This window comes from Anopheles nili, chromosome 3, assembly GCF_943737925.1.
Source record: "Anopheles nili chromosome 3, idAnoNiliSN_F5_01, whole genome shotgun sequence".
In the NCBI taxonomy this organism is placed as follows: Eukaryota; Metazoa; Arthropoda; class Insecta; order Diptera; family Culicidae; genus Anopheles; species Anopheles nili.
The window spans coordinates 50,013,870-50,039,117 of NC_071292.1; the positions used below are offsets into that span (position 1 = coordinate 50,013,870).

Genomic DNA, 25,248 nt, shown 5'->3' on the forward strand with positions numbered 1-25,248 from the left:
CTCAAGCCGTGAACTCGCACTGCTGAACGCGCAAACGCACAGCTCCGTTCACGCACACACTTCAGCGGCGAACCGTTTCTCTTCTTGCTCTCGCGCGGTTTAATTACCAGCCGGGAAGATGCTGAAAATATCTCGCTATCGAGCACAGGAGATCGTCGGGCGCGCGTTGGCAAAACAACAACTTGCATCTGTTTGCCAGCTTCGACGCAGCCCGCCCGGACATAAACAAACATGGCGCTCGGTTCCCGGTGTTGTTTGTTTACATGCGCAACGCCGCTGACATTTCGAGTGCCGGTTTCGAGCCGCGATGCGTGTGTGTGTGCGCGGATTCTGCGCAGGAGCGATCCTGCTGACAACTCGCACTCACACGTACAGGTTGTCTGTACCAAAAACAGCTGATGAGTAGGGCACAAGACACGGATCTACTCGTCTCCACTACGCTTAGTACATCTACCCACAGCCTCAGGACGAACGCCGGGATGACTAACCGCAGCAGGGAGTGATGTTCTCCATCACACAGCGAGCGTGCTCTCCACTGCGGATGTGAATTTTGTTTTCGCACTCTGTGAGTCGCGCGCTATTGCGCCTGGCAATGTGTTTCCTTTTTTGCGAGGTTTTGCCCTGCCCCAGTGCCAAAAATAGCTCCTCGATGTTGTGGAACTAGATGGCTGGCATCCGGAACGTTTCTACGCCATGAGTGCTTGCAAAACCAACGCTAAATGCGCGGTGACTAATGAGAACGGAATGCTGTGGTGCCGGCTATGCTGGAGCAGTATTAGAAGCAGCTCGTGGGGCAAAGAAGACGTAACTAATTTTGGAATCCCAGCCCTGCGGGAACAGAGAGACATGCTGCAGAAGATGCAAAGCGAACCGTCAGTTTCTCGACGGTTTTTTTTTTACGTTACAACTCTATCGCCCGCGTGATGCGCTTTTCTCGAGCCTGCATTTTGCGATCACAATCAGCATGGCAAGGCAGGCGCATAATGGTTTAGTGCGCTACCTCGCTTAACGCGGTTCCGTTGGCGCGTGTGGCTATTGACACGCAGCTGCACACTTTCCGCGTCTAATGATACGCATGTTTTTTTTTATTTGCAAGTGAAAAATGTAAATTGATGGGTGGTTTTTTTCTACCCCCTATTAATTAGAGCGGCTTATCAGTGGCAGACGAATGCGCACCAACATTGTACTTCGGTTTTAAGGCCCGCAGACTACCGGTCAGTGGAAATGTGCATCCGTGCGCATGCTTTTCCAGCCACGCCCGGCGGCTCATCATAAATCAATCACACGGATGATTCACCAACCCCTCGGGCCACAAACCCATGCGAGTGGGACCTGGCGCGCGGTAATGACTTCCTCAGTTTGATCACGTTTTCCTCGCGACGCGCGAAAAAAAAAGGCATAATGCGCGCGCTCTCGTGCTGACGGTATTCAAAGTGTTAAGTTGATTATTTGCATCGAGCAGAGCGCTGTGATTTCTGTTGCGGATCGATCACGAACGCAAAGCAGATGAACGTTTCTCCGCCGTCTTGGGATGGTGCTTTTCACCAAAGGATTGCTCAGCCCGTGAATCACGGAGCGGTGTGTGAAATATACATTTAGCAGGATGTTGTTTTTTGAGGCGCATTTGGGACAGAGACCTGAGTAGACGCTGCTAGGAAAAGCCGGTGGCGTCATACTGTCATAAAGTCCATCGTCGCCATCGCTTGATGATTCAAAGGATCAAAAGATCCCGAGCACATGGTTGTCCGAGAGTACAGGTCACTCAAGGTATGACGATTGTGCTTAAATTAAAACCGAAGATTCTCGAACTGGACTTCATGGCGACTGTTGTTTAAATTAGCAGCATTTAAATTCTGCCACATGAATCACCATGGGCTACTATTTTGTGCACGGGGTTCGATAGAAATTCGATGAACCTTTTGTCATCTCTTTTTCTCGCCACTAATTAGCTTGGTTACTCTTTCAATGTACCACAGTAAAGCGTTTATCCGAGCTGAGATGGAGTTCATCATAAAAACGCTTGCCCACACGAGAGTAGCGCCACCTGTTGGCACACATCGGAAATGTAGCTCCCTCTCTCTAATGCACACTAGATGGCGCTACTCTTGTTAGGCTAGCATCTACAGTTGATTCAAAAGGAATCAATATAAAGCGCCAAAATATATTTACTAGCTATTCGAAAGCTGTATCAAGTTCGTAAATGCTACAGGAAAAAAGGACCAGAAATGTTCTTAAACTAAATTCTAAATACAACCGTGTTAGAGAAATGTTTTCATTACTATTGCTCAAACGTTCTTGATTGAAAAATTCATTCAGAACGCCTGAAATCTCCTTGACGCTAGTTTATCCTACAATTGAAACCACCCCAAAATGTTTGGCTAAAATATATCATTTATTTCTTGTTCATTTCGTACATTCGCATATATGCAGTTTGGTTTACATAATAATTTCAAAAAAGAACAACTCGTATTCATTTTCATATCGTTACGCTTACAAATCTCAATTTGGCAAAGTCCAGCAGTACGCGATAAAAGTGCCAATATACGTGGGAGGACAACGGGGAAGCGTGGAAACACAGTTTGAGCGGAAAGGACTACAGGAACAGGAGCATAAGGATAGGGGTTTTCATTCGAGTTAAATACATTGAAACATAAAGATAAAACACGATTTCGATTTCTCGAAGAACAAAACGCTGGCAGAAACACCACTCGCATCCAATCGAAACTGGTTTCGACAATTCGTAATTATAAAACACTTGGCTTGCTTCTCCTTCAACCAACATCTCTTGTCTCGTGCCACCAGTCAACCAGAGAGAAGAAACGAGTGCGATACACCATGCCGCACTGTGTTACGCTTGGAAAACACGTTTGGGCATTCAAATGATGGTGATGATTCGCGTATAATATTTGCAAACATGTGCTACCACTGTTAGTGATCGCTTTTCCGTGCTTTCCTCTGTGTTGTGTGAACATTAGCTGTAGGCGAAAAGCAAAACAACGGCTAAAAACATACGGCAGAAAACGAGACTATATGCGATGAAGCAGACAGGAAGTTCTGCGTGTACCCGTTGTCGAAAGTTCATCGTTCATACAAAAAAAAAGAAAACACACACGTTCTCGACAGAAGGCAACCAACTAATCAATAAGAACCTATACAAAAATAGAGTGGCAACTCTATCGTAAAGTGGCACAATTAAAAGCAACACAGTGCTACGGGCGTACCGTAATCGATCATTACACAACAACGGGTAGTAAAAAAAAGAAGCAATTAATAAATAAAACAAAACCGAACCGACTGGACAGCGTTGGGAGGCAACGTCTTAGCTTCTAAACGAACGAACTGAAAGTGAAATGAACTGAATTTCATCTAATTCCTAAGCAAATGAAGCAATTTCATTCGATCGTGTTGTTGTGTTTCGTGCTGGTTGCTTGAGACCTTCCTGTGCTTGATCATCGATCGTGGAAGATCCTCTGCATCTCTCTCTCTATCTCTCTTTTTGCAATCCCAACTTTGGGGGAGGTCTGCGATGTTGGGACTGTTCAACCACCGTCTACCGCATCACTGGTTCGCTCGCCAGTCACTGTTGGCCACCGACAGCTCGGCACAGGTGGCTGCATAACCGAGATGGTTCTCGGCCAGGCAGCAGTATCGGCCAGCATCACCTGCAACGAGATAAAGTGAAACGCGTGAAGGGCCTCTCAGAAGTGCGAGCTTCGTGGGGTTTTTCTTTTGGTTTGACACGATCACCTTCATAGGCAACCGGTAGCGATAGGCGGCAGACGCCATTGCGGTACTCGGGCAGGAACTTGTAGCCCTCCTCGATCGGTGCCTCGTCCTTCGTCCAGCGAATCGATGGTGTTGCATCGCATGCTACGATGCACTCGAAACGCGCCGGTTGTCCACTGACAACTGCGATGTCCTTCAAGGGCTAAAATTATTGAAAGATAAAAAAAGGACTTTAATATACCTGTTATATGGGTTGGAAAGCCCACCGAGGGTGGCTAGCTTGCTCCCCAGCGAGTACTTACAGCGACGAACAAGGGAGTCTTGGTCGGAACACCTTCTTCCTGGTGCTTCACGTTCGGCGTGCTGGTTGTGGATCGATTGAAACCTTGTGCCGTTGAATCTGCTGGATGCGGCAAAGTGTTGATCGTACATTAGGCACATTCGACAGCGAAGGTTCGGGCAGGCTCAAACGCTGGCAGGTTGACACACAACGCACACACAAACACACGCTCACTCACAGATGGCTAGGCGAAAGCGGCATATGATCATGCGCGATGGCTTGTTGGAAAAGCGAACGTTCGATGAGTGCGATTGTTTGCGCACCTTGACAGTGTTTAGTAATTGCGAATTATTTGCACCTACCTTGAGTTTTCCCGTTTTTGCTATCCAGGCTAGATCGCACGACTGCTCGCACAAACACACAGACACATGTACTTAAATGAAACACTAGCAGCGTGAAATGGTATTCACCTGCTGAAGCGCATGCAGACAGCAACAAAACAATCATGCAAATCACTGCATCCTAAATCCTGAATTATGGCCGTTAATTGTCGAGCAAACATCTTTCGCCGATATTCCGCGCACGAGACAAGCAAAACAAATCGACCCTTCAAATCGCTCGGGAAAACCGTCGTTTCAGGATTTCGCGGAAAACATTCATCTCGCTCGCGGCTTGGGTGGCCAAACCCGGGGTGGTGGCAACGTAAACCATCCGTCAGGGTAGTTAGAATTTAAAAACAGCAACAGCCACCATGCCAGCAACCTGCGCGCGACAGAACCGGACCATCGAAACGGTCGGTTCATGTCCCAACAATTGCGCCAATAAATTATCAGCATTTCACCGCCGAGGTTGCGGGACGTGCGTGTTGCGTTACCATCGAGCATAGCCCCATGAGCAGCCTGGGTGTGTTAGTAAATAGCCGTGTGGTTGGCTCGATATTCTTCCTGAGCCGTTCGCCGTTCGACGGCACCCGGAGGAATGTTGCGCGCGTGCGGATGGGCCGATGGGTGAACGAAGCGCGAACACGCCGGGTGGATGCTGAAAATATATTTTCCGACCGATTTTTCCGACCGCCCGCGTGCCACCTCCCAGCCGGATGGCAGCCCCACGGTTGGTGAAAAAACTTCATCTTCAGCTGGCCCGTTTTGAGGGGTTAATTTGTTTTTTTTTCTAACTGAGTTTCTGTCGCCAGTTGCTGCTTCCTCGTTGCTCAATGTGCATTGCAATATCATGTTTCTATTGCCAGCGGTTTTATGCGATAATGATAAAAAAAGAAGAAGCAAAAATCCACACCGGGTGCTGGCTCACAGACACAGATGCTCGGGGTTTTAAAGCAGTGGAGACGTGAGTAGAAAAGCAAATAAAAAAGCCCACCGTAACGCGCCAGCATGGGCAGAAAGGAAGCTCTCGGTGAGCAGGCTGTGCGCAGGAATGCTCGCGCCACCGTTTAATTGCCATTATGTAATGGCACCGCTTGAGGGAACCGTGAATGGGCGCCACCGAGATGGTGATGTACCCGATAATATAAGCACGCACGTCACCAGTTTGCGCCATAACGCGACGCGCATCTGGGCACGGATGTGACAATTTCGGGACGATTTTCGGCGCCCGTCAGCACGCTGATTTACGCAAAAGGCCCTGTCGCGCTGTCGCGCTTTTCCCTCCCCTCGAGGTGTTGTTGTGCACCCCTTAGCTTTTTTTTTGTTGTTGCTATTGTTTCACGAGGGAGGATCGCTTGTTTTTGGCCCGGTTGTGTCCGAGAGTGTCGTCTTCTTCCGGATCCTCTTCGCGCGGGTTGTCGTCGTCGTGATTAGCTAAGCGCGAGGCATGCTTGACAGGCGTGCCTTTTTGCGCTTGACGACGGTCAAGAAGACAAACGAGGGAGAAAGAAACGGCGAAAGAGTTGAACGATCTGATGGACGCAATTCGCAAACCTCCTCGTCGGCAGGATCGCTTGTTCGGTGGGGTTAGGAAACACATTTTTGACACTGAACGCCACGAACGTAACGGCGCATTCCGAGGCAGTGGGGTACACGTAAGTTGGATATTAAAGAAAATTCAGTATTAGTGGTACGACATCAAACATGCTCACATTCAGCGGCTCGACTTGAACGCCCGAGGGAACCAGCGAATAATTCGGCAGGTTTGCCAACGTTCGATCCCCGAAATGCATTGCTTTACGCTTTATGCGACAGCGACATCAAAATGCACATATAGAGCCATTCCAGTTCCAACACACGTAAACCTGCATCATAAGGACATCGAAAAAGGGCCAACGAATGCGCGCCACAGCTGCCCAAAGCGTGCTCTGTCTGCAGGGGTTTTTTCGCGAGCCCTTAAGGCGCGATTGCAAACATAACCAAGGTGTTAAAAGTGTCCACAGGATGCAGCCACAGTAGCGCATGCTGCGGGTGCCATAGTAGATGCCACAGTGCCACAGTACCACAGTAGATTGCAAGCAGTGAGCCCACCTGGCGTGGCGCAGTAACTGTTCCGGTTGCTGTAACCCCGAGAAGGTGTTGAACGGCCACTACCACCGCCTGGGTACGCCGATTCTGGTGGACCCGCGAACGGAACTGGACCATACCGAGCGCTGGCGTGCATTTCCGTTGCCGGAACGGAAGCAGAACGCACACCGTACGGTGTACGAGTCGCGGATAGGCCTGTAGCTCGGTTTGTGCCGTAATAATCACGCGTTCGCTCGTGCTGTACCGGCAGCTCGATGTCACCTGCCGCGAACTGGGCGGCGTTTAGATAGCGTGGGTGTTTGCTGCCACCCGGTTTTCCGGTTCCGCCACGTGAGCTGGAACTGCCGGCGACCACGCGATGACCCTCGCCGGGAAATATGATACCGAACTCGTACCCGAAATCGTACTTAAAGTAGATGATACCGGTGTCTGGATCGACGTGTTTAGTGCCTAATTTCGTGACCGATCGGTTGTGGAGTGGGGGAAATAAAACATTTGGCAATTTATTAGATGCCTTTACAAGAACCGCATCGTGTATCGCTGTTGGAGTGGGATATGTACTTAAACAAAAGTCATCGAAAGTTAATGGCACTCAATTAACAAAAGCTATAACAAAAGTAAACTGAAGAAACAAAGATCAAATAAAAAACTCAAAACCATCCATTGGCAAATAAATTCCAGAAAAGAGCAAAACATTGTTAAGAAAAGGAATTTCATGTGAAAAAATAAACGCAAACGAAAGTAATCAAAGTAAGAAAAACAAAATCGCTGAAAAAAAGATGGCTGCCCGATCGCAGCAGCCCTCGCTAGTGGTAGTAAAAGTAAAAAAAACAACACAAGCCGAACGAAGCACTCTCTGATGTAATGGCTAATGGATGGGATGGTGGCTATGAGCGAAGAGCGCTAAAAGAGGGACCAAATTATACGGCCGCAGTTAAGTAGGCGCGCGCACTAGCACACGGGAATAAGTAAAGGACATCACACCGAACTCGGGTGCCCGACTCGGGTGCACCCGCGATTGGGGCGGGAAAATATGATTTTTCTTAAACGTTAAAAATAGACCCTGCTGCTGTTGCTGCTGCTGCTGGTCAGCATCGAGGAACCCGTCCGTTCCTGACGTGGAAAGTGGGGGCATTTGATTCGGGCGTTCGCTTCTCGGCTCGATTTCGACGAGAAACATGCACGAAAAACAACATCTACAACACGCGGCCTCGGGTGCGCGCACACACAATGGCTTTTCTTTTTTTTTTTTTCGCTTGCCATTGTCGAACTGGGCCTTCCCCCCTTGGGATGGGGATGAAAATGAAAGGAAATAAAACGGAACGACGGATGTCGCTGGGTGTGCTGCTAAAATACTCAGCTGGTTTGTGTGCGTCAAGTTTGATTACGCGGGCCTTTACCATTGCGCCATGTCGGTATGTCAACCGTGGGATTCGTCGCGACGATGCGGAAGCGTTCCCGGTGGTCGATTTATAATAAGTGCGCCCCGGTACGTTTTCTCGCGGGTCCTGTTATGCGGACCGTGTCCTTAGGTTGCACAGCTGTTATTTTCGTGTGAGGAAAATCTGGCCTCGAGCAACAAAAAAAACGCCCTATTGAATGTGGTATTTATCTCTGGTACTGGTGGCAAGGAATCATTATTATCAAAGGTGTTATCTTCGAAATGATCGTATTGGAAATACGAGCAGGGTTGATAAATCATTCTAAATCCACATTTTAATTTCTGATTTAATACTAGAGCTTAAAAAAAATGATTTTTGGCACGATTTTAATACTGTAAAATCGAGTTACGTACTTTACTCCTACGTCAATTAAAATCATTAACAACAAGGTGCACAAAATGATGATCAATAATTATCCCTATTACAGAAAATACACCAGATTTTGTTGGTTCCAGTTCGCGTGTCTGGAACCGAGGAAATCAATCAATTTGCATACATTTTCCGGTTCTTTATCATACATCAAGCCTTCGTCTAACCGATTGCAAGAACAACTTATAGCGAAAACACCCCCAGAATCAAACGCACCCTTTCCATTTTGCACGTCTTCCAGCAACAGGTGGGCAAATGCCCCAAAGGGAACAATTTCAGAACAACCTCTCCGGGTTGCAGGGCATGTTAAGTGGGGCATGAAAAAATGAACCAAAAAAAAAAGGAAAAAAAAACGAAAAATCAAACCAAACTACTCACCATACTGCGACACTCGTGATTCATCCCGGTAAACCTGCGGTGTCTGTTGAACACCCTGCGGAGCAGCAACCATTTGCGGTGGCAGTTGTTGCTGATACTGCTGTTGGATCGCAGGCGCACCGTACGCGTTCTTCAGGATCGGTTTGATCGGTGTCTTCTTAATATCCGTCATCACCTCATTGCTGAAGTGGTACGCCTTCGCCTTAAACGCTTGCGCCATACCATCAGCCTGCGCCTGAGCCTGCGCTTGAGCCTGCCGCGGCACAAAGCTAACCGGCGCAACCCGGTGCGCCTTCACCGCCATATCATCGCGCGTATTCGGTACCGGCGTCGTGGCCAACCGCTTCGAAGCATACCGATCCAGCGTTTGCGTACGCAGCGTCTCCGTCGTCACGGTGGTCGTCGTCTCGAGCTGCGTGCTCTGGCGTGACAGCGAGCTGCTGCGTTGATGGCTCTGCTCAAGCCCACCAGCCGCAACGTCGATGCGCGTTGGCATCTGCACCGGCAGCGTGTCAAACTCCATCGGCGTTTGAATGCGCTCGTACTGGCGCGGTAAGCTCGTCGAGCGGGCCTGCTGGAAGTTTGGCCGCACGCTGCGATAATGCGGCTCATCACTGTCCGACGGATGCGGGGTCCACATGGGGCGAATGCGCGTACCATCGCTATCGTAACCGTCACTGTCGCGGTACTCGCCCGGTGTGAAACGACCCGGTTTCTGCATGAACGAGGACGATTGTTGCTGCTGCTGCTGCTGCTGTTGCTGCAGTTGGTGTTGCTCGAGACTGACCACGTGCTTGGTTTGCTGCATGTTCAGCACACGTGCGCTACTCTCGGTCATCTCCTTCATCTGCAGCGTGTTCGATGTTTCGGTTGCGATCGTATTATGCACCGGTTGGCCAGTGACCGAGGTGTAGTATTGTGCCGGCACCGACTGAACGGCCGGTGGGAACGATTGGGCTTGTTGCTGCTGCTGCTGCTGCTGATAAGAGTGTTGCTGATAGGTTTGCTGCTGATAGGACGAGCTCTGCTGCTGCTGGTACGACTGGTACTGCTCCTGTTGCTGCTGCTGCTGCTGCACGTAGCTGATCGGTTTCGGTTTCTCGATCTTTGGTGCGTCCGTTGGTTTAGTTTGGTTCGCTTGAATTTTGTCGATGGGATCGAATACTGACGGCGGTGGTACAGCCGCCCCCGTAGTGAACTCCTGCTTCGGTGGCACAAACACCGGGTGGACTGGTTTGTAACCCGCCACCGGGCATGGTGCGGCATCACTCTCATAATCGGACAGGAACGGCTGAGCTGGGCTCGGTGTTGGGTAGCCGTTTTGCTGCACCGTAGGCATACCAACCGGTTCGGGTTGCAGCTGTTGCTGGAGCGGTTGCTGAGGTTGCTCCACCGGCATGGGTTCAGCCGGGATCGAGGCCGGTTCCGGAACGGGTTGAACAGCGGTCGGTACGGGGACATGCTTTAGCGTTGGTAGCGGTTCTTCGGTTGGCAACACCTTCACCGGTTGCAGATCCTCCGGCAGGTCGTTGTTGACGAGGAAGTTGCTCTTGCTGCTGACCTCCTCAACCGTTTCCTAATAGTCGAGTTGAAAGTTGCGAAAGGCACAGGGATAGAGCGTGACAGACGACAGAAAGCCACAGAAGGACGTTCGGAACGAAACGGATAGATTAGAGGGGGAAAAACAACAGGACAGACAGTGCGTGTGTGAGAGAGAGAGAGAGAGAAAGAGAGAGATGGAAAAAGACACAAAAGACACATAAAACAAGAGGAAGGGAGGGAAAGAAAGAGAGAAGAAAAAAGAAAACTATGTAAATAAATCGCAGAATCTCAAGCGCAAGCCCAATTAAAATAACACCGCACAACAATTCGAAACGAGCGGAATTTCACATTGACACACAAAGCGCGGTTTCGCGCATCTCCTCGACGCCATGTTTGCTTCTGCGCGGTTGAGCGCAGCGCGAAAAAGAAACAATTATAAAAAAAAACAACAACGAAAAAGGACGAAACACGCCCTACGACTTTGGCCGCGGTGCTCTTGACGGTCGATCGTGAAATCGAATAAAAAAAATGGAAAAGAAAAGTAAAACATCAAATACGCTAAAATAAACATTGACATAGATCGATTAGTTCGTTACACACACACGTACACACACGCACGCACGCCCACAATGGGATTTCGACTGCGGCTCGCTGACGGTCATGGTCCTCTCTGCTGGCGATCGATGTTCGATCGAGGGACGAAGTTGCCGTCAGCGATTGAGACGTCTCGCACATGGCCTACTTTTTAGTAGGATTAGCGAAAAAACACACACACACACGCTTACACACTGACATATTGGGGGGAAAACGTTGATGTTTGCAAAGCCTACTACTCTTGCAACAGCCTTTTTCCGTTGGGTAGTTGAGGGTCAGTAAAAGTGAGCACTTGGAACAGGAAGCGGCTAGAAACGTTTACGATCATCCACATGCACACACACACCAATACACACACGAATCATGCATTTTGCGAACCTTCTGCATGGTCTCCGAAGTCGAGGTGATCACCTCCTCCGATTGTTGCTGCACCTGTTGTTCCTCGGACGCGACCGTTTGGACGCTTTCCTGCAACACCTGCGGCATGTCCTGAGCCTGCAACTCAGCCTGTTGCTGGACAACCGTCTGCTGCTCGCTAACAACCGACGACGAGTGCGTCTCCACCTTGCTCGAGCTGCTGCTGAAGCTCTCAATCGTCTGCTGCTGCTGCTGCAGCTGCTGTTGCTGCTCAAACGCAACCGTAGTAGTCTTCTGCACGGCGACCTCCTCCGTATCCGCAAGGTAGCCATTCTGCTTGCGAACACCTTCCAGATCACTCTCGCACTCACTCTCGGTCGCGGTGAACGGGCTCTTCGTCATGGGCTGCGGCTCGGCCGGCTGATCGAGCGGCACAGGCACTCCTCCCGCGGTGTCCGATTGTCCCGCCGGTGCCGGTGGCTTACCGACCGACTTCTTGCGCGGGCTGGGCGGGATAATCTTGACACCGCCGGCCGGTACGCGTTCCGGTTCCTTATCCATGCTCTCCAGCAGGGACTGCTCGATCTGCTCCCGGTAGTAGGAGCTCTTGCGCTCGCTCGCTGCCTTCGGAGCGTAGCCCATCGTCGGCTGGGGCCCGGGTTCAAGCCCAAGCTCGGCGATCGCACCGTACCCAAAGTCAACCGGTAGCGGTGCGGTTGCTGGTTGACGCATCGACTGCACCATGCGGGGTGCCTTTAGGTCACCGTACGGTTGCTGCTGCTGCTGCTGCTGCTGGAGCAGCGTTTCCTCGAAGATCTTTTTCGTTTCCTTCACCGAGAGCTTCTTGTAGACCTCCTCCTGTTGCTGTTGCTGCTGCTCCATGTAGTACTGCTGCTGGTGTTGCTGCTGGTGTTGTTGGTAAGCTTGCTGCTGTTGCTGGTATACCTGTTGCTGTTGATAAACCTGCTGTTGTTGCTGGTACATCTGCTGCTGCTGCTGCTGCTGCTGGTAAACCTGCTGTTGCTGCTGTTGCTGCTGTTGCTGCACCGATTGACCCAACTGACCTGGGTAGAGTGGCTCAACAGTGGGCTGGCTCGAGAAGGACAATGGCTCCTGATACGGAGGCAACGACACCGGACCAGTCGGTTCCGGTGCCGGTGGTGCGTACACCTGCGGTTGCGGCACAGTTTGAGGCGTTGCATAAGCACCCGCTGCAAACGACTCCGTCAGCGAAGCCGTCGCTGGTGCACCTGGCGCGTACGAACCAGGCGCAATGGTCGGCGGGGGCAACGGCTTGTACGGTTGCGGTGTTTGGTTGTACGAAGGTCCTGCCGTAAAAGCGGGCACAGCTCCCGGCACCGGTGTCAACGTGCAACCTTGTCCCGTTGGTGGCAACACAACCGGAGCTGGTGCTGGTGTGAACACCGCCGGCGCAGGTGCTGCCGGTACCGAGGCTGGTGGCTTATACGGCGCCATCTTGGGCGGGAAACTCTGCAACGGTGGTGGAGCCGCCTGGTTGACGACAAAACCGGAAGGTGATGGCGCACGAACCGCGGGCCCATCAACACCGAGCGATGGTTTGTACGGTTGGTACTGCATCGTCGATTGCGAGTACTGCTGCTGAGACAGCACCTGGGAGGCCTGGAACTGCTGCGTGGTTGCGAAGGACGCGTACATCTGCGGTGGTGGTTGCGCAACGGTTGCTGGGGATGGGGCGGGTTGCTGGTAAATCGGCTGAAAATCGGATCGAATCGTATCGAAACGGGCTTTAGCGGGTTGTTCATGGTGCGGTTGCGTTGGCTTGCGTGCGAACGGCAGTGTCGAGTAGTGTTGCTGTTGCTTGCTAGTAGTGGTGGTGGTGGTGGTGGTTGTTGTGGAGTTGGTGGTATGCTTGGTGAAGGATGAAGAAGATGATGGCGCTGGTGGTGGCCGGTACTGCCGATAAACCGGTGCCGGTTCTTCAAACACCTTCCGTTCACCGAACACCTTCGCACCGGACCAAAGCCGTTCCATCGCGATCGCGTCCGCCGATGGTCGGGGCGATGTACTACGCGCACGCACCGCCACTTCCGGTACGCTTACCGGTCGCGCACGGTAGCAGGACACCGGGCGGGGTGTCACGCACACCGGCGCACGGTGTACGATCACCGGAAAGCCCACCGGACACGCACCGATCGGTGGCGTTGGGATCGGTTCCGGTTGCGGGCGCAAAAAGTCCACCCGGGCGCCCTCTAGCGGTCGCTGCTCGGTACCACCTACCAACGGCACCGGAAGCTGCTCAACCACGGCCGGTTGCAACGGGAACGGTCGCTCGTGTGACGTCGGTTGATCACGCACGACGGTACTGCTGCTACTAGTGCTGCTATCCCACCGCGATTCGGACTGACCCGGGTGCCCGAATTGGACCGTTGCCGGTGGCTGCACTGGTGTCGCGGTTTGTGCTGGTGTTGGTGCGCCTGCCGCCAGCGTTTGTGTCGCGCCCGTGCGCGTTCGGATGTGGTCGGTGTTGGTGCCGGTGGTGCTCTGTTCGGTACCAGCCGGTGGTGACATCCTGACCGGGCTCGTGCCCGTTTCGTCGGTTGTCACCGTGGGTGTTTGCGTGCGCTGTGAGCATCGCACAGGCAGCTCGGGAAAGCTGATCTTGTGCTCCATACGCATCGTCGCTTCGGTCGTGCGACGTGTCTCGGTGACGATCGTCGATTCTGTTGTTGGACCGTGTAGTTGCGCCTCACTTGCGTACTCCTGGTGCGTGGTGAAACCGCTCGTGTCTGACCCCAGTGCACCGTCCGGGTCGGGCTTTTTTTTTTTTTTGTTTTTACGCACACACGGCCACATATCGCACGAGGCACGTCGATCGAGGTGATCGCGCGATCGGAGTTGTATTATGATTATTTTTTGGGGGGGAGGTTTGGTCGTGTCGTGATGGTGAGCGATAGAGATGTTGTGCACAACGTGTGGTTGGTAGAAGAGATGAAAAATGGTGTGATAACGATGGGTTTGATACACCACAAATAGGTACAATCGACAGAAGAAAGAACCAGGTAGATTCGAGAGCGAAAGAGAAAGAAAGAAGAGAGAGAGAGAGAGAGAGATATATATACATGTAGACGATTGATCAATGGCAATGAGGATGAGCGGTTCCGGAAGCGAAGCTTTTGCAATCGAGCTTTTAAGCTCAATCTCGTGTTATGCTGTTTCCAGGATAAGCGATTCAGTATGGCGGAGTGTTATACGGTTTTGCACCTGTTGCAGTTCATTTTTGGATTTATTTTTTTGATCGGTAAAGCAGATACAGCACACTTTCGTGCCACTTGCACACATTAAGCACTAAAACTACTAGCACACACACACACACGCACACGTGCGTTCGGTGTGGCGAGTTTTCTCCCGCGCACACACCCACGCAAATATTGCACCAGCACTGTATTATCGTACAGTGGGTTTTTTTTTTCTGCAGTGTATTTACCTGCTGTTGCTGCACCATGTCCACGAACGAGACGTGCTTCTGAGGTGCCGGATGTGGTGCAGGTTGAGCGGCACTATCGCACGGCAACACCGCAATGTCGGCCGTACTCTGCGCTTCACCACCGGCGTTCGTGGCCAGCACCATGTACTTGCCCGAGTCACCCGTGGTGACCTGCTCGAACACTAGCTTGCAGCAGGGACCGACCTGCTGCAGGGCGTAGCTACCAGGCGCAAGGGCTTCCTGCACCGGGCGCCCATCCTTGAACCAGGCTACGGACGGTTCGGGTGTGCCGGTCACTTCCGCGTCCAGGACGACCCGTTCGCCTGTGCGCACGGTTTGTGCCTGCAGGCGTCTGCCGAACACTGGCGGAAAGATGGACTCTGGAGGGTTGTAGGGGGCGACATATTTACACACACACACGGGTACGGGTTGTGGAGAGAGAGAGAGAGAGAGAGAGAGGGCGAGAGAGTCCGGGAGGGGGAAATATGTCCCCGATAACAAAAGGGATAAAAAGCAAGAGGAAAAATAGGTGAGTGTTTTTCTTTTTCTACTGACAGCTTGACGAAGCATTTTGAAAACGATCGTCTGTGATGAGACGTGATTAAGGGAGCTGATAAGCTTCTTGACGATGTTAGAGCAGATGTTTTTTTTTAGAAAAATGAGCTACCTTTGAACAGAACTTCTATCCGATGGACTATCGAAAGGTATTGAAGTTGTTTGAGGAGCAAGAGGCTTGGAACAGAACTTCCACCTGATGTATGATCGGACGGAATTTAAATGTCAGTTCGAACCACAAGTTTCTTATGTTCCAAAATTTCGAAAATACCTCTAAACATCTGGCCATCTTTGTTGCAAGGATAAAAGGGCCAGTATGTCAGGGTTTTCAAAGGAATTTTGAAATAAATCCAAACAAACAAAAATCCACGACACGAAGCCTATCAGCTCGTCAAGTCAAAGGCACCCGCAGTTCGATCGTTTTTCTCCCTTCTCGGCTCGCTACCAAGCAACACAGACAGCAGAAGCTTACTTTTGACCACCAAATCCGCAGTGCTCGTAGAAGCTCCAGCCGCATTCGAAGCCGTAGCCGTATACCGGCCCGCATCAAGCGGCGACACATTGCGCAACTCGACGACGATCTTATTCAGCGAGTAGGACACCTTCACGCGATCCCCATCCGGTTGCAGCTCGACGTCATTCCGCGTGATGGTGACATCCGGCATCGGGTACCCATCGACGATGCCCTCGATGATGACGTCCGCACCTTGGTCGACGATTTTCCCATTAAACGGCGTCACGAACCTTGGCGCCATGTTCCGGCGGGCCGGTTTTCCCGTGCTAATCTGACCAGAGTTAGCGATGATGGTTTCGTGGTTTGGTGCAACTCCCACGAACGAGGACGCCTCATGCTGGACGGTTGCAGGTCCACCATTGACCTGATCGTATCGCTGGAATTGTGAGGCTTCAGCGATTTCCGCTGGTTGTTCACCAACCTGCCGGAAGGAACGGTCCAGTTTGGCCGATTCGGCGTGCGTTTCCGAGTGCGTGTGAGCTACCCCGTTCTGCTGCACCATCGAGGCAGATGAAAACGACGACGAGGACGTCGATGACGTGGTGGTCACGTGCTTCTGCAGCGTCACACAAGACGAACCGGTGGTGTCAACCTGCTGCATCGATTCACCCGTCACAATCGGCGGCAGTGGTTGCTGACCCGGCATCGGATTCGGCCCTCCAAGCCCTCCCAGCTGCTCGAGCAGCTGCACAATCGCCACACACTGCGCATTGCCAGCTTCGTTCTCCGCGTAGCACGTGATCTTGCCCGTCAACTCCGGCCGCACCTCAGGTATCGCAAGCACCTGCCGATCGCCACTCGTCGACACGAGAAAATCATGCCCCTGCACCGGTTGGTCGTTGAAAAACCATCGCACCTTTGGCTGCGGCTTTCCCGTCACGATGCACTCAAACTTCGTCGGTTCATGCAGCCGCACGACGCGATCCGCAAACAGCTCCCGGAACGTCGGGCACACCTGGCTCTCGGTGAGGAACGCCGGCGTACTGGCGGCCTCAAACTCCGGTGCGTTGATCGACTTTACGATCAGGTTCGAGAAGCACTTCACCTCACCGGCCGCGTTCGCCGCCTTCACGGTATACACGCCCTTATCATCCGGCAGGACGCGCTCGATCACGAGCTTCACAACGCCATCGTCCCGCACGACGCAATGCACGCGCGGTGACACGGTCACATCCGTCGGGATCTCGCGGTTGTTCACCAACCACCGAATCGTTGGCCGTGGATCACCACTAACCGCACATTCGAACTGCGCCCGTTCGCCCTCATCCGCGAGGATATCGCTCAGCAGCCGCTCGAACCGCGGCGGAGCACCAACGTCCGGTAGCACGCGTTCGACCGGCTGCCGGACGGCTGGTTCGGCCGTGTTAAGCGGGGTCACGAGTACGGCACACTGGCTCGACGCCTCACCGGCGCTATTTATAGCGACCACCCGGTACGGGCCCGCATCCTCGAGGAACGCCTCGCGGATGACGAGCGAACACCGGTCGCCCTGGAAGAGCAGCTGAACGTCGGGGGATTCCTTCACCGGGCGTTCGCCGTGGTACCAGATCACCTCCGGTTCCGGTTGGCCGACGATCACGCAGTCGAGCCGCACCGGTTTGCCCTCGAAGACGGACACGTCCCGCAGCGGGAGCTGAACCGCGGGTTTTACTGGTTCCATATCGCTTGCTAGTTCCGAGTCGCTGGTTTCGTTTGGCAGGCGACCTTTTACCACCACATTACACGAGCAGCACTGTTCACCGGCGAGATTCTTGGCGGTTAGCGTGTAGACACCAGCATCCTTCAGGAATGCCTCGTCTATGACCAATTGTGCTCGGCCGTTTTCGTAGAAGAACTAAAATGAAGAACGGAACGGATTCAGTCGCGAGGTCTCGCACAACTCTCCGTCGTCGTCGTCGTCGTCGTCGTCGTCGTCCCGAATATTGGGGGTGGGAGGTTTGCCAGCCAGCGGTGTGTTGTGGTGGTGTTTGTGTGACGATCGCTTGTAGTCGATCTTCTCCTGCACCCAGCTGTGTGTGTGTGTGTGGGGGGGGGGGGTCTGTTTATATATAAGGGCTGGCTGTTGGCTCCCAGCGCGCATCCCACAGGCCTTTTTCCCACCCCAAAAGAGGTGGTAGCTCGAGATCAACCTGCACACATGGCCCGTCTCACCTCAAAACAATCACTTTCGGGAACGGAAAACCGAACGAAACCCGAACATTTATCTACCTCAAAACACACACACACACGCGCGGCTTAACAAATCACGGGGATCACACGGACGATCGGCGATCTTTTTACACGCGGCGATCGTTTGAGATGCCCGCCGTACGTGAAAGCTGACACGAAGACGCGTGGTGGTGGTGCGATTGAGGTGGCAAGTTTTCCGACCATTTTTCACCTTTTCACCCTTCCACCGGGCACGGTAGCAGGCGGGGGGGGGACACTTGTTTTCGTGATGGTGGAAAATTTTCCCAAAACCACCCACCGGCTGCTGGATGCAGGTGCAGTTCATTCAACCGATCTTGCACCTGCACGCTCAATTGCAAAACCGCCGCTGGGAGCGCATTGCAGTGGGTTGGAATTTTCAACCGTGGCTCATAATTCGCTTGCACGGAAATTTACCCTCATGGGCGGGGTGGCCGGATTTGAGAGAAACAAACAACGAAACCGGGGCTGTGCCCTTCACGCCAAGCAGATATAAATATCCTTCCACCGGTGGCAGGCAAAACAGCAAACAATACAAGGACAACCGGGGGAAGGCTACAACAATACGATCGGTGAACATTTAAAAACAAAAAAAAACCTCGAATCTGTCCGTCAGGCGCTTGTTTGTCCTCGCCACGAGCTGATCCCGGTCTCATCGATCATAAATCTTGCCATCTTGGCTGAGCCGATTATCGGCATCGGTGGGCAGGCGTATCATTTTCACCGCTCACGTTCGCTCGCCTTTCTTCGATCGATCTTTCGCGAGGCAATGAGCACCGACACCTCGACCCACCCGATGCAGGTGTTCGGTGTGGCAACATAAACAGACCTGGAGCCCTAGGGTGGTATGATTTCAAACCCTTCTGGCAACGGCAACCGTACGGCTGCGCACAGCTCAACGCGATGTCATAACACGGTGCTCCAACACCAGCACAAGGCGTCGGGGAAAAACAGTGGGGAAGAAAAATGAAAACGCCACTGTGTTTGTGGTTTTTTCCCGCCACCCGAGACACGGTAGCGGGCCCTCAGGGTTTGACCCGCCACATGGGACAGTTTGTCACCAACGGTGCCTGTGTGTGGCACCGTCTGCTGATGCGTATTCTCCGGAGCATGCGCGATCGACACACGTACACGATCGCGCTAGTTCGGTTCGCCACCTCCGGATAGACCGAGAGAGAGATTTATCTATTTTTAACTATTATAATTAAAATCTACAGAATTGGAACATATCGTGGAATAAATAACGACAACCGCAACGCGTGGATGGGCTGTAGGAGCGAAAAGCGATCGAGCAATCCGAGAGGGAACCTTCCGAAGTCCGCGCCAGCGATCAAACACACAACAACCGGGTACGTTACATGACATCGATACATCGGTACCAGGTCCGACAATTTGCGCTGATCCCGGAGCTGGCTGAATGCCGGGAAATCGTGCGTAAGCTAACGCACATATGCTATGTACAGCGGGTTGAGTACGCACACACACACAAATACACACACACACACATACTCGAGGTGGGGATCCACACACGGGGAAGGGAAGGTTACACCAAAGCACACAAGAAGGACCTTCCAATGTTGGGGAGGGTTTGGCGAACTGCGCGCGGGAAAGGTGTGACGCGAATGCGCTAATTCGTTTGACAACCTGAAATGATGCTCCACTGGATGGCTTAATTAAGGCGCGATGGCGTTTCCTGCGTGGCGCATTTTAGCGAGTTAACAGAGGGAGCGAAACTAGCGTAGAAAGGGGGGAGAGAGTGTTGTTGCGTGATTTGTGCTGTTCTTTTTTTGTTGTTGTCGGCAGAAAACACGGAAGGTTATGGTGAATCTTTTGTGTGTGTGTGTGTCAAAAAATAAAAATAGGGGGAAGGAAATTGTGTGCGATTTTTGTGGGCGTGTGTATGTGTGGAGGTTTATATCGTAGATAAACTACTAAACCAACGAGAGATGTGGGGAAAAAAAAGATATTCCTGCAATACATTTACAACACCTTCGCTGCTGAATGAAAATCGACGCCTTCCTGGGGATAAATATTTGGAAAAGTTGTTGCACATTCGCGCCCAACCCCCGGCGGTGGACTTACTTTGACTTCGCGGTTGGTGAAGTGTTTGCCATCATGCGTCCACATCAGCTCCGGTGTCGGTGTGCCGCTTACTTTCGCCTCGAGCCGGATCTTTTGTCCCACGCGCGCCATCACGTTCGACAGCGGCTCCGGGAAGTCGGGAAATTCGGTCGGTTCCAGCGCTGTTAGTTCGGGGAAGGAAGTAAAAAGGAAAACCAAATAAAAAAAATCAGAACGCTCAGCTAATGCATCTCCAATGGAAGAATCATTCTAAGGGCGCGCTTAAAAGCCTAGCGAACAGGTGCGAGCAGCTGATCGGACAGCTCAACCGGTGGAGAGCTGCGCTGCCGTGTTGTGGCGGCTTTTCGTACACCTACATCAACGGAGGAAATGGTCTGTTTGGTGTTTTTGTGCCTTTCTTTTTCTTGTTTGTGGTACCATTGGCGTACAGTAGGGTGCTAACACGCCTCTAACGAATGAGCGTTATTCACATTCAGGTCCTCAAAAATAGCACCGACTGCGTTTCTTGGCGGCGTTTTGTTCGTGCCCCTTTTCTCCCGCCCATTCGGTGTCCTTTCTTCGTTCTCGCGGACACAACCGAAAGCGCTCGTGGCGGCTCCACTGCTTTGCATAGACCATCGTCTTGTGATGGTCGAATAGTTCGAGAAAGAAGAAAAAATATGTGCTTCCTCCAAATTTTGTCGTCAAATGAAACCCCCTTGGGGAGGCTTCTGCGGATTGCGACAATGTTGCAGCCCGAAATGCAGCTCTATAGCGCACGCTCTTCAAGCTAAGTACACCGCCGACGGAATGCGATCGAGCGTGTAATCTCAAACGTCCGAGAACGATCATCGAAAGGTTGGCGTGCGGTGATGCACGCCTTGAAACCTGCACGCTTAGCTTGGGGCCGCGTGCTCGCTAAGTAGCCCCTCTCTGGGGCTTTTTGGTCCCGCATCTGTCTGCTTCAATTGGGTGCAGAGAATTATTGCAAAAGATTAACGCACCATTAGCTGGCGATGCGTGTAATTTCTGTGACGGTTGTGTCGTTAACGAGCTGGGAGGTACGTTCGTTCTGAGAAGGGGCAGTGGATTTAGACTTAAAGTGGCATACTTAAGCTGCCGAAGAGAAGAGAAAAAGAAATCTTCTTCATGGCGGGACGTATTAGTGTATTTTATTCCTGCCTTTAGAAACTATGATTTATCTAGTGCCACTTCAAGTGGGCTTGGGTAATTTTTCATCCCATACCGATCAAGTTATCCATTTGCACGGTTATCTTGATCAATAATTTAAAATCGGCATTGATTACGTAAACAAGCATTTATCCATGTTTTTTTCTTGGGAAAATAAGCGCTACTTCAAAGCAGAATTCAAAGCCGTTTGAAATAGAGACGTCTGGTTGTTTGTACGAGTAAAATACCAGGCGCCTCCATCGATCTTTGCATAGGCAATTCTACGGTTTTTGATCATCATTTTAAAATTGGCAATGGTTATACAAACCAACTTTTCCTTGTTTTTTTTAGCAAAGCAGGTGTCAATCCAAAACACAATCCAAAACAGCTTCAAATGGAGACGCCTGGTCTTTTATACCAAACAACCACCAGGCGCCTCCATCGCTCGCTGGAGTTATCGTTTAATCAGCACTACCTATCGCGACCATGGCACACAAAAATGACGGTCGGGCGTATTCTATTCACACTAGACACACTTTCCACCAGGCACGCACGTACTTGCTGAATTTTTCTTCGCCACTGTCCCTAGACACCGCTTGAACGAAGCAAAGCACATCCTCGTGCAACCGCATCGAACCGTCACACTCGACCCGATCGCCCGCAACTAGTACCGGTGAATCAATCAAGCCCGCCTCGCAGTTGGCTCAAACCACGGCGTGATACTTACGCTTGACCGTGAGGTACGCGCTCGTTTCGTCCGATCCGCAATCGTTCACCGCCCGGCACGTGTAGCGCGTTTGATCCTCGAGGTAAACCTGCTCGATGCGCAAGGACGCGACGCCCGTTGCAGGATCGTACGATTGCCGGTAATCCGGTGAACCATCGATGCACACATCACCCTTGAACCAGTGAATCGTAGGCGTTGGTTGGCCTCCGACCACGCAATCATACTGAAATGGTTGTCCTTCCTGAGCGAAACCTCCTTCGAGCAGGTGCATCGTGAAGGTTGGAGCCGTTCCGGCGGGTTTCGGTGGTGGAGGTGGTGCCTCCGTTACAAGCAACCGAGCTGCCGTATCCGCAACACCGGCTTCGTTTACAGCTCGGCACAGAATATCCGCACTATCTGCGGTGACGGTTTCATCGATCAACAGCGTACAGACACCACTGACTGGGTCGAAGCTCGTCCTGTAGTCTGGGTTGCTGTGTACGCTGATGCCGTTTTTGTACCACTCGATCGTGGGATCGGGAACACCTGCTATCACGCATTGTAGTCGAACGCGTTGCCCTTCCTGTACGGATACGTCCGAAAGGGGTTGAACAACGCGCAACATCGCTTCGGGCTGTGAAGGAGCCACTGAGCTGCTGACGACTTCGTGGATGTGCTCGTGAACTTGTTCTTCAACCGTCTGTATGACGAGTGGCACCTGAGGTTCCTGCAAGTACTGCTCTTCATCGATCGTCTGCACATCGAACGATTGCTGCTGATGAGGCAACCCGGCATGAGAAGTCGTTGTGATTTGAACGTCTTCAACGATCGTGCTCAGCACGTGTTGCTCCTGCTGGATGGTTTGTTCCTTTTCACGCTGCAATTGCTCCATACGTTGTTTTTCTTGTTCTTGTTCGCGCTTCAGCTGCTCTAGTCGCTGTTGTTCCTGCTCTTGATCGCGTTTGAGTTGCTCCAATCGTTGCTGTTCTTGTTCCTGCTCCCATTGGAGTTGATCCAGCCGTTGTTGCTCCTGCTGTTGCTCCTGCTTGAGTTGCTCGAGGCGTTGTTGTTCTTGTTCCTGTTCTCGTTGTAATTGTTCCGCTCGCTGGCGTTCCAGTTCCTGTTCCTTTTGCAGCTGCTCCAGTCGCTGCTGCTCTTGCTCGCGTTTCATTTGTTCCAGTCGTTGTTGCTCCTGTTCGAGTTGTAGCTGCTTCAAACGTAGCTCTTCCTGTTCCTTTTGCATCTGCTCCAGCCGGAGTTGTTCTTGTTCTAGTCGAAGCTGTTCCTGCTCCAGTCGCAACTGCTCTTGCTCCTTTTGCAGCTGCTCCAAGCGTTGTTGTTCCTGTTCGCGCTGTAACTGCTCCTGGCGTTGCTGCTCCTCGCGGCGAGCTTGCTGCTCAGTCAGCTCTTTAGCTCGCTCGTACACCTCCGCTTTGATCTTATAGAACGTCTGGAAGAGCTTCGTGTTCTCGGTGTAGATGGTGGTGGTTTTATCGCACCCGTACAGCTGCGCCGACAGGCTTGCGAGCTTCTTAAGAGCATCCAGCTGACGCGTCTCGTGCGTTCTGATCGTGCTGTCAACCTGCGCGACCAGATCGTTCGCCACATCGACGTTGTTCAGGATCGTCAGCTTGTTGTTAGCGTTGATAAGCTCCGCGTTGAGCGTGCGATATTGGTCCTCAATCTGGAATAGACAAACAGGCGTGTTATAGCAGAATGCGCGCGTTGAAGAAACGTGCTGTTTCTGAACGTACCGTGCTCAGCAACTCGAAGTACTCGATCGCGAGGATGTACTGCTGGCGATGTTCCTCGATCTTACGCACCAGTTCCGCCCATTCATTCCGGACTCTGTCCGTTTCCGACTGAATGTACGGGCTGGTTTCGGGATACTCACGCACGAGCTCCGTGCCGGCATTCAGACACGTATCAATCCGACGCTCGAGCTCCTAACGAAAATCGAAACGAAGAGGTCCAATTAAAACAAACATCTCAAAACCACGGGTTGGGGAGTGCTCTTCACCTTTTTAATTATACCAGGCCCCAATTTGTCACCCAATAGATCAAACCATCGAATCGCTTCAGCTCACCCTGAACCATTGGACCAGCAAAAAAAAAACAACGTACGGCACGTTGCCAAACCCGTCCATGGTTCAACTCGATCGGTCTGTGGCGCAGCCCTTTGCACATCATAAACCCTACGCCAGCGAAACTCGAGCGCACAACACGCCCCCTGACGAAAGGGCGCATGGGGGTGTAATTAAATGTCACGCACGACGCACGTGACGGGACGCTCCCGTCCCGGGCACAGGACATGATGGGACATGAGGCAAAACGTGGAACCAGCGACAGGTGCACCGATCGCTAATTGTTAGTGACAGAGAAATGAGCGTTTGATGGGAACGCGGCCGACCCGAAGCCGACCCGCAGACGACTCATTCATCATTTACGGATGCCCTCCCGTGTGAGCTTTTCGGACCGTTGGCGCATGGGTCCCGTCCCAGAACAAACAAAACCTTCGGGTTCTATAAATATTTACACAGCTCGGTACACATCTCGTACCCTGTCATCGCGAGCGGGAAGTTGGTTTGCTTCCTGCTGCCTGTGTGCGAGGGCACGGCTTTACCGGCCACCATGCTGATGAATTAAGGCAAATGTTTGTGGCAGCCAGTATGCAGTTGTGTGTGTCAGGAGGCCCAGTGTTCCGGAACCGAAGCGTGTTGGATTTAATTTTGTAGACGAAAACAAAAACATTGTTGTGGCGTACGGTTGTCAGTGCTCCCCACGCGTACAGGGCTAAACAGGCGTACAATTTTCCATTAGTATAGGTAAAGCGATAATTTCCGGACTCTCATCTAACCCAGATCAGGTTCTATGGCTTCTCTTCCTTTGCCACCAAATGTTCCTGCTTGAAATCACGCCCGCCCCGGGTGAGGGATCATGAGCGTTTCCTTCCGTTAAACAATTACGAAATGTGCATCGGTTGGTTACTGTAAACACGACGTTGCCTCTCTGGCAGTTGATGCGTACTTTGACCTATCTTGAGCAGAAGTAAAGAACCAAACCCACGGCTAGGAAGCAGACAGACAGCATTGGATGCTGTTTTTGCGCAACGCTGCTGCATGTGCAACTTATCGCGTACCAAACTCGACAACAAAATATTGTGCTGCACTCGTTTATGAGCCAAATCGAGTGCGAGTTCGGTTTAGCCTATCTTTAGCTTAGATTGCTTGCGCTTTTTTGGCCCACTCCGCGCGATCGATTGCCACACATCGCGGATCGGTTCCAACGGGCGGTAAAACGCCAGCAGAAAAAGCAGCGGGCTTTCCATTTTTTAATATTAAAAATAGGGCCAACCAGTTCTTTTTCTTTTCCACAACCGCACGCGCACACGACAACATCGGATGGCCATCAATAATGGGGCTGTGTCCCGCGA

The 25,248-nt window shown here is 51.9% G+C and overlaps 1 protein-coding gene across 1 annotated transcript in view; it reads right to left on the minus strand.

The window, feature by feature from the left end:
• LOC128724535 (titin-like) overlaps positions 1-25,248 on the minus strand; it is a 140,577-nt gene that overhangs the window by 94,718 nt on the left and 20,611 nt on the right. The window contains exons 7-14 of the mRNA XM_053818260.1: positions 23,570-23,761; positions 21,837-23,499; positions 19,961-20,121; positions 15,650-17,525; positions 14,623-15,002; positions 13,416-13,952; positions 11,178-12,890; positions 8,664-10,239 (exon numbers count right to left, since the gene is read on the minus strand). Of these exons, the coding sequence (XP_053674235.1) occupies positions 8,664-10,239; positions 11,178-12,890; positions 13,416-13,952; positions 14,623-15,002; positions 15,650-17,525; positions 19,961-20,121; positions 21,837-23,499; positions 23,570-23,761 (8,098 nt within the window). The remainder of the gene's footprint in view (positions 1-8,663; positions 10,240-11,177; positions 12,891-13,415; positions 13,953-14,622; positions 15,003-15,649; positions 17,526-19,960; positions 20,122-21,836; positions 23,500-23,569; positions 23,762-25,248) is intronic.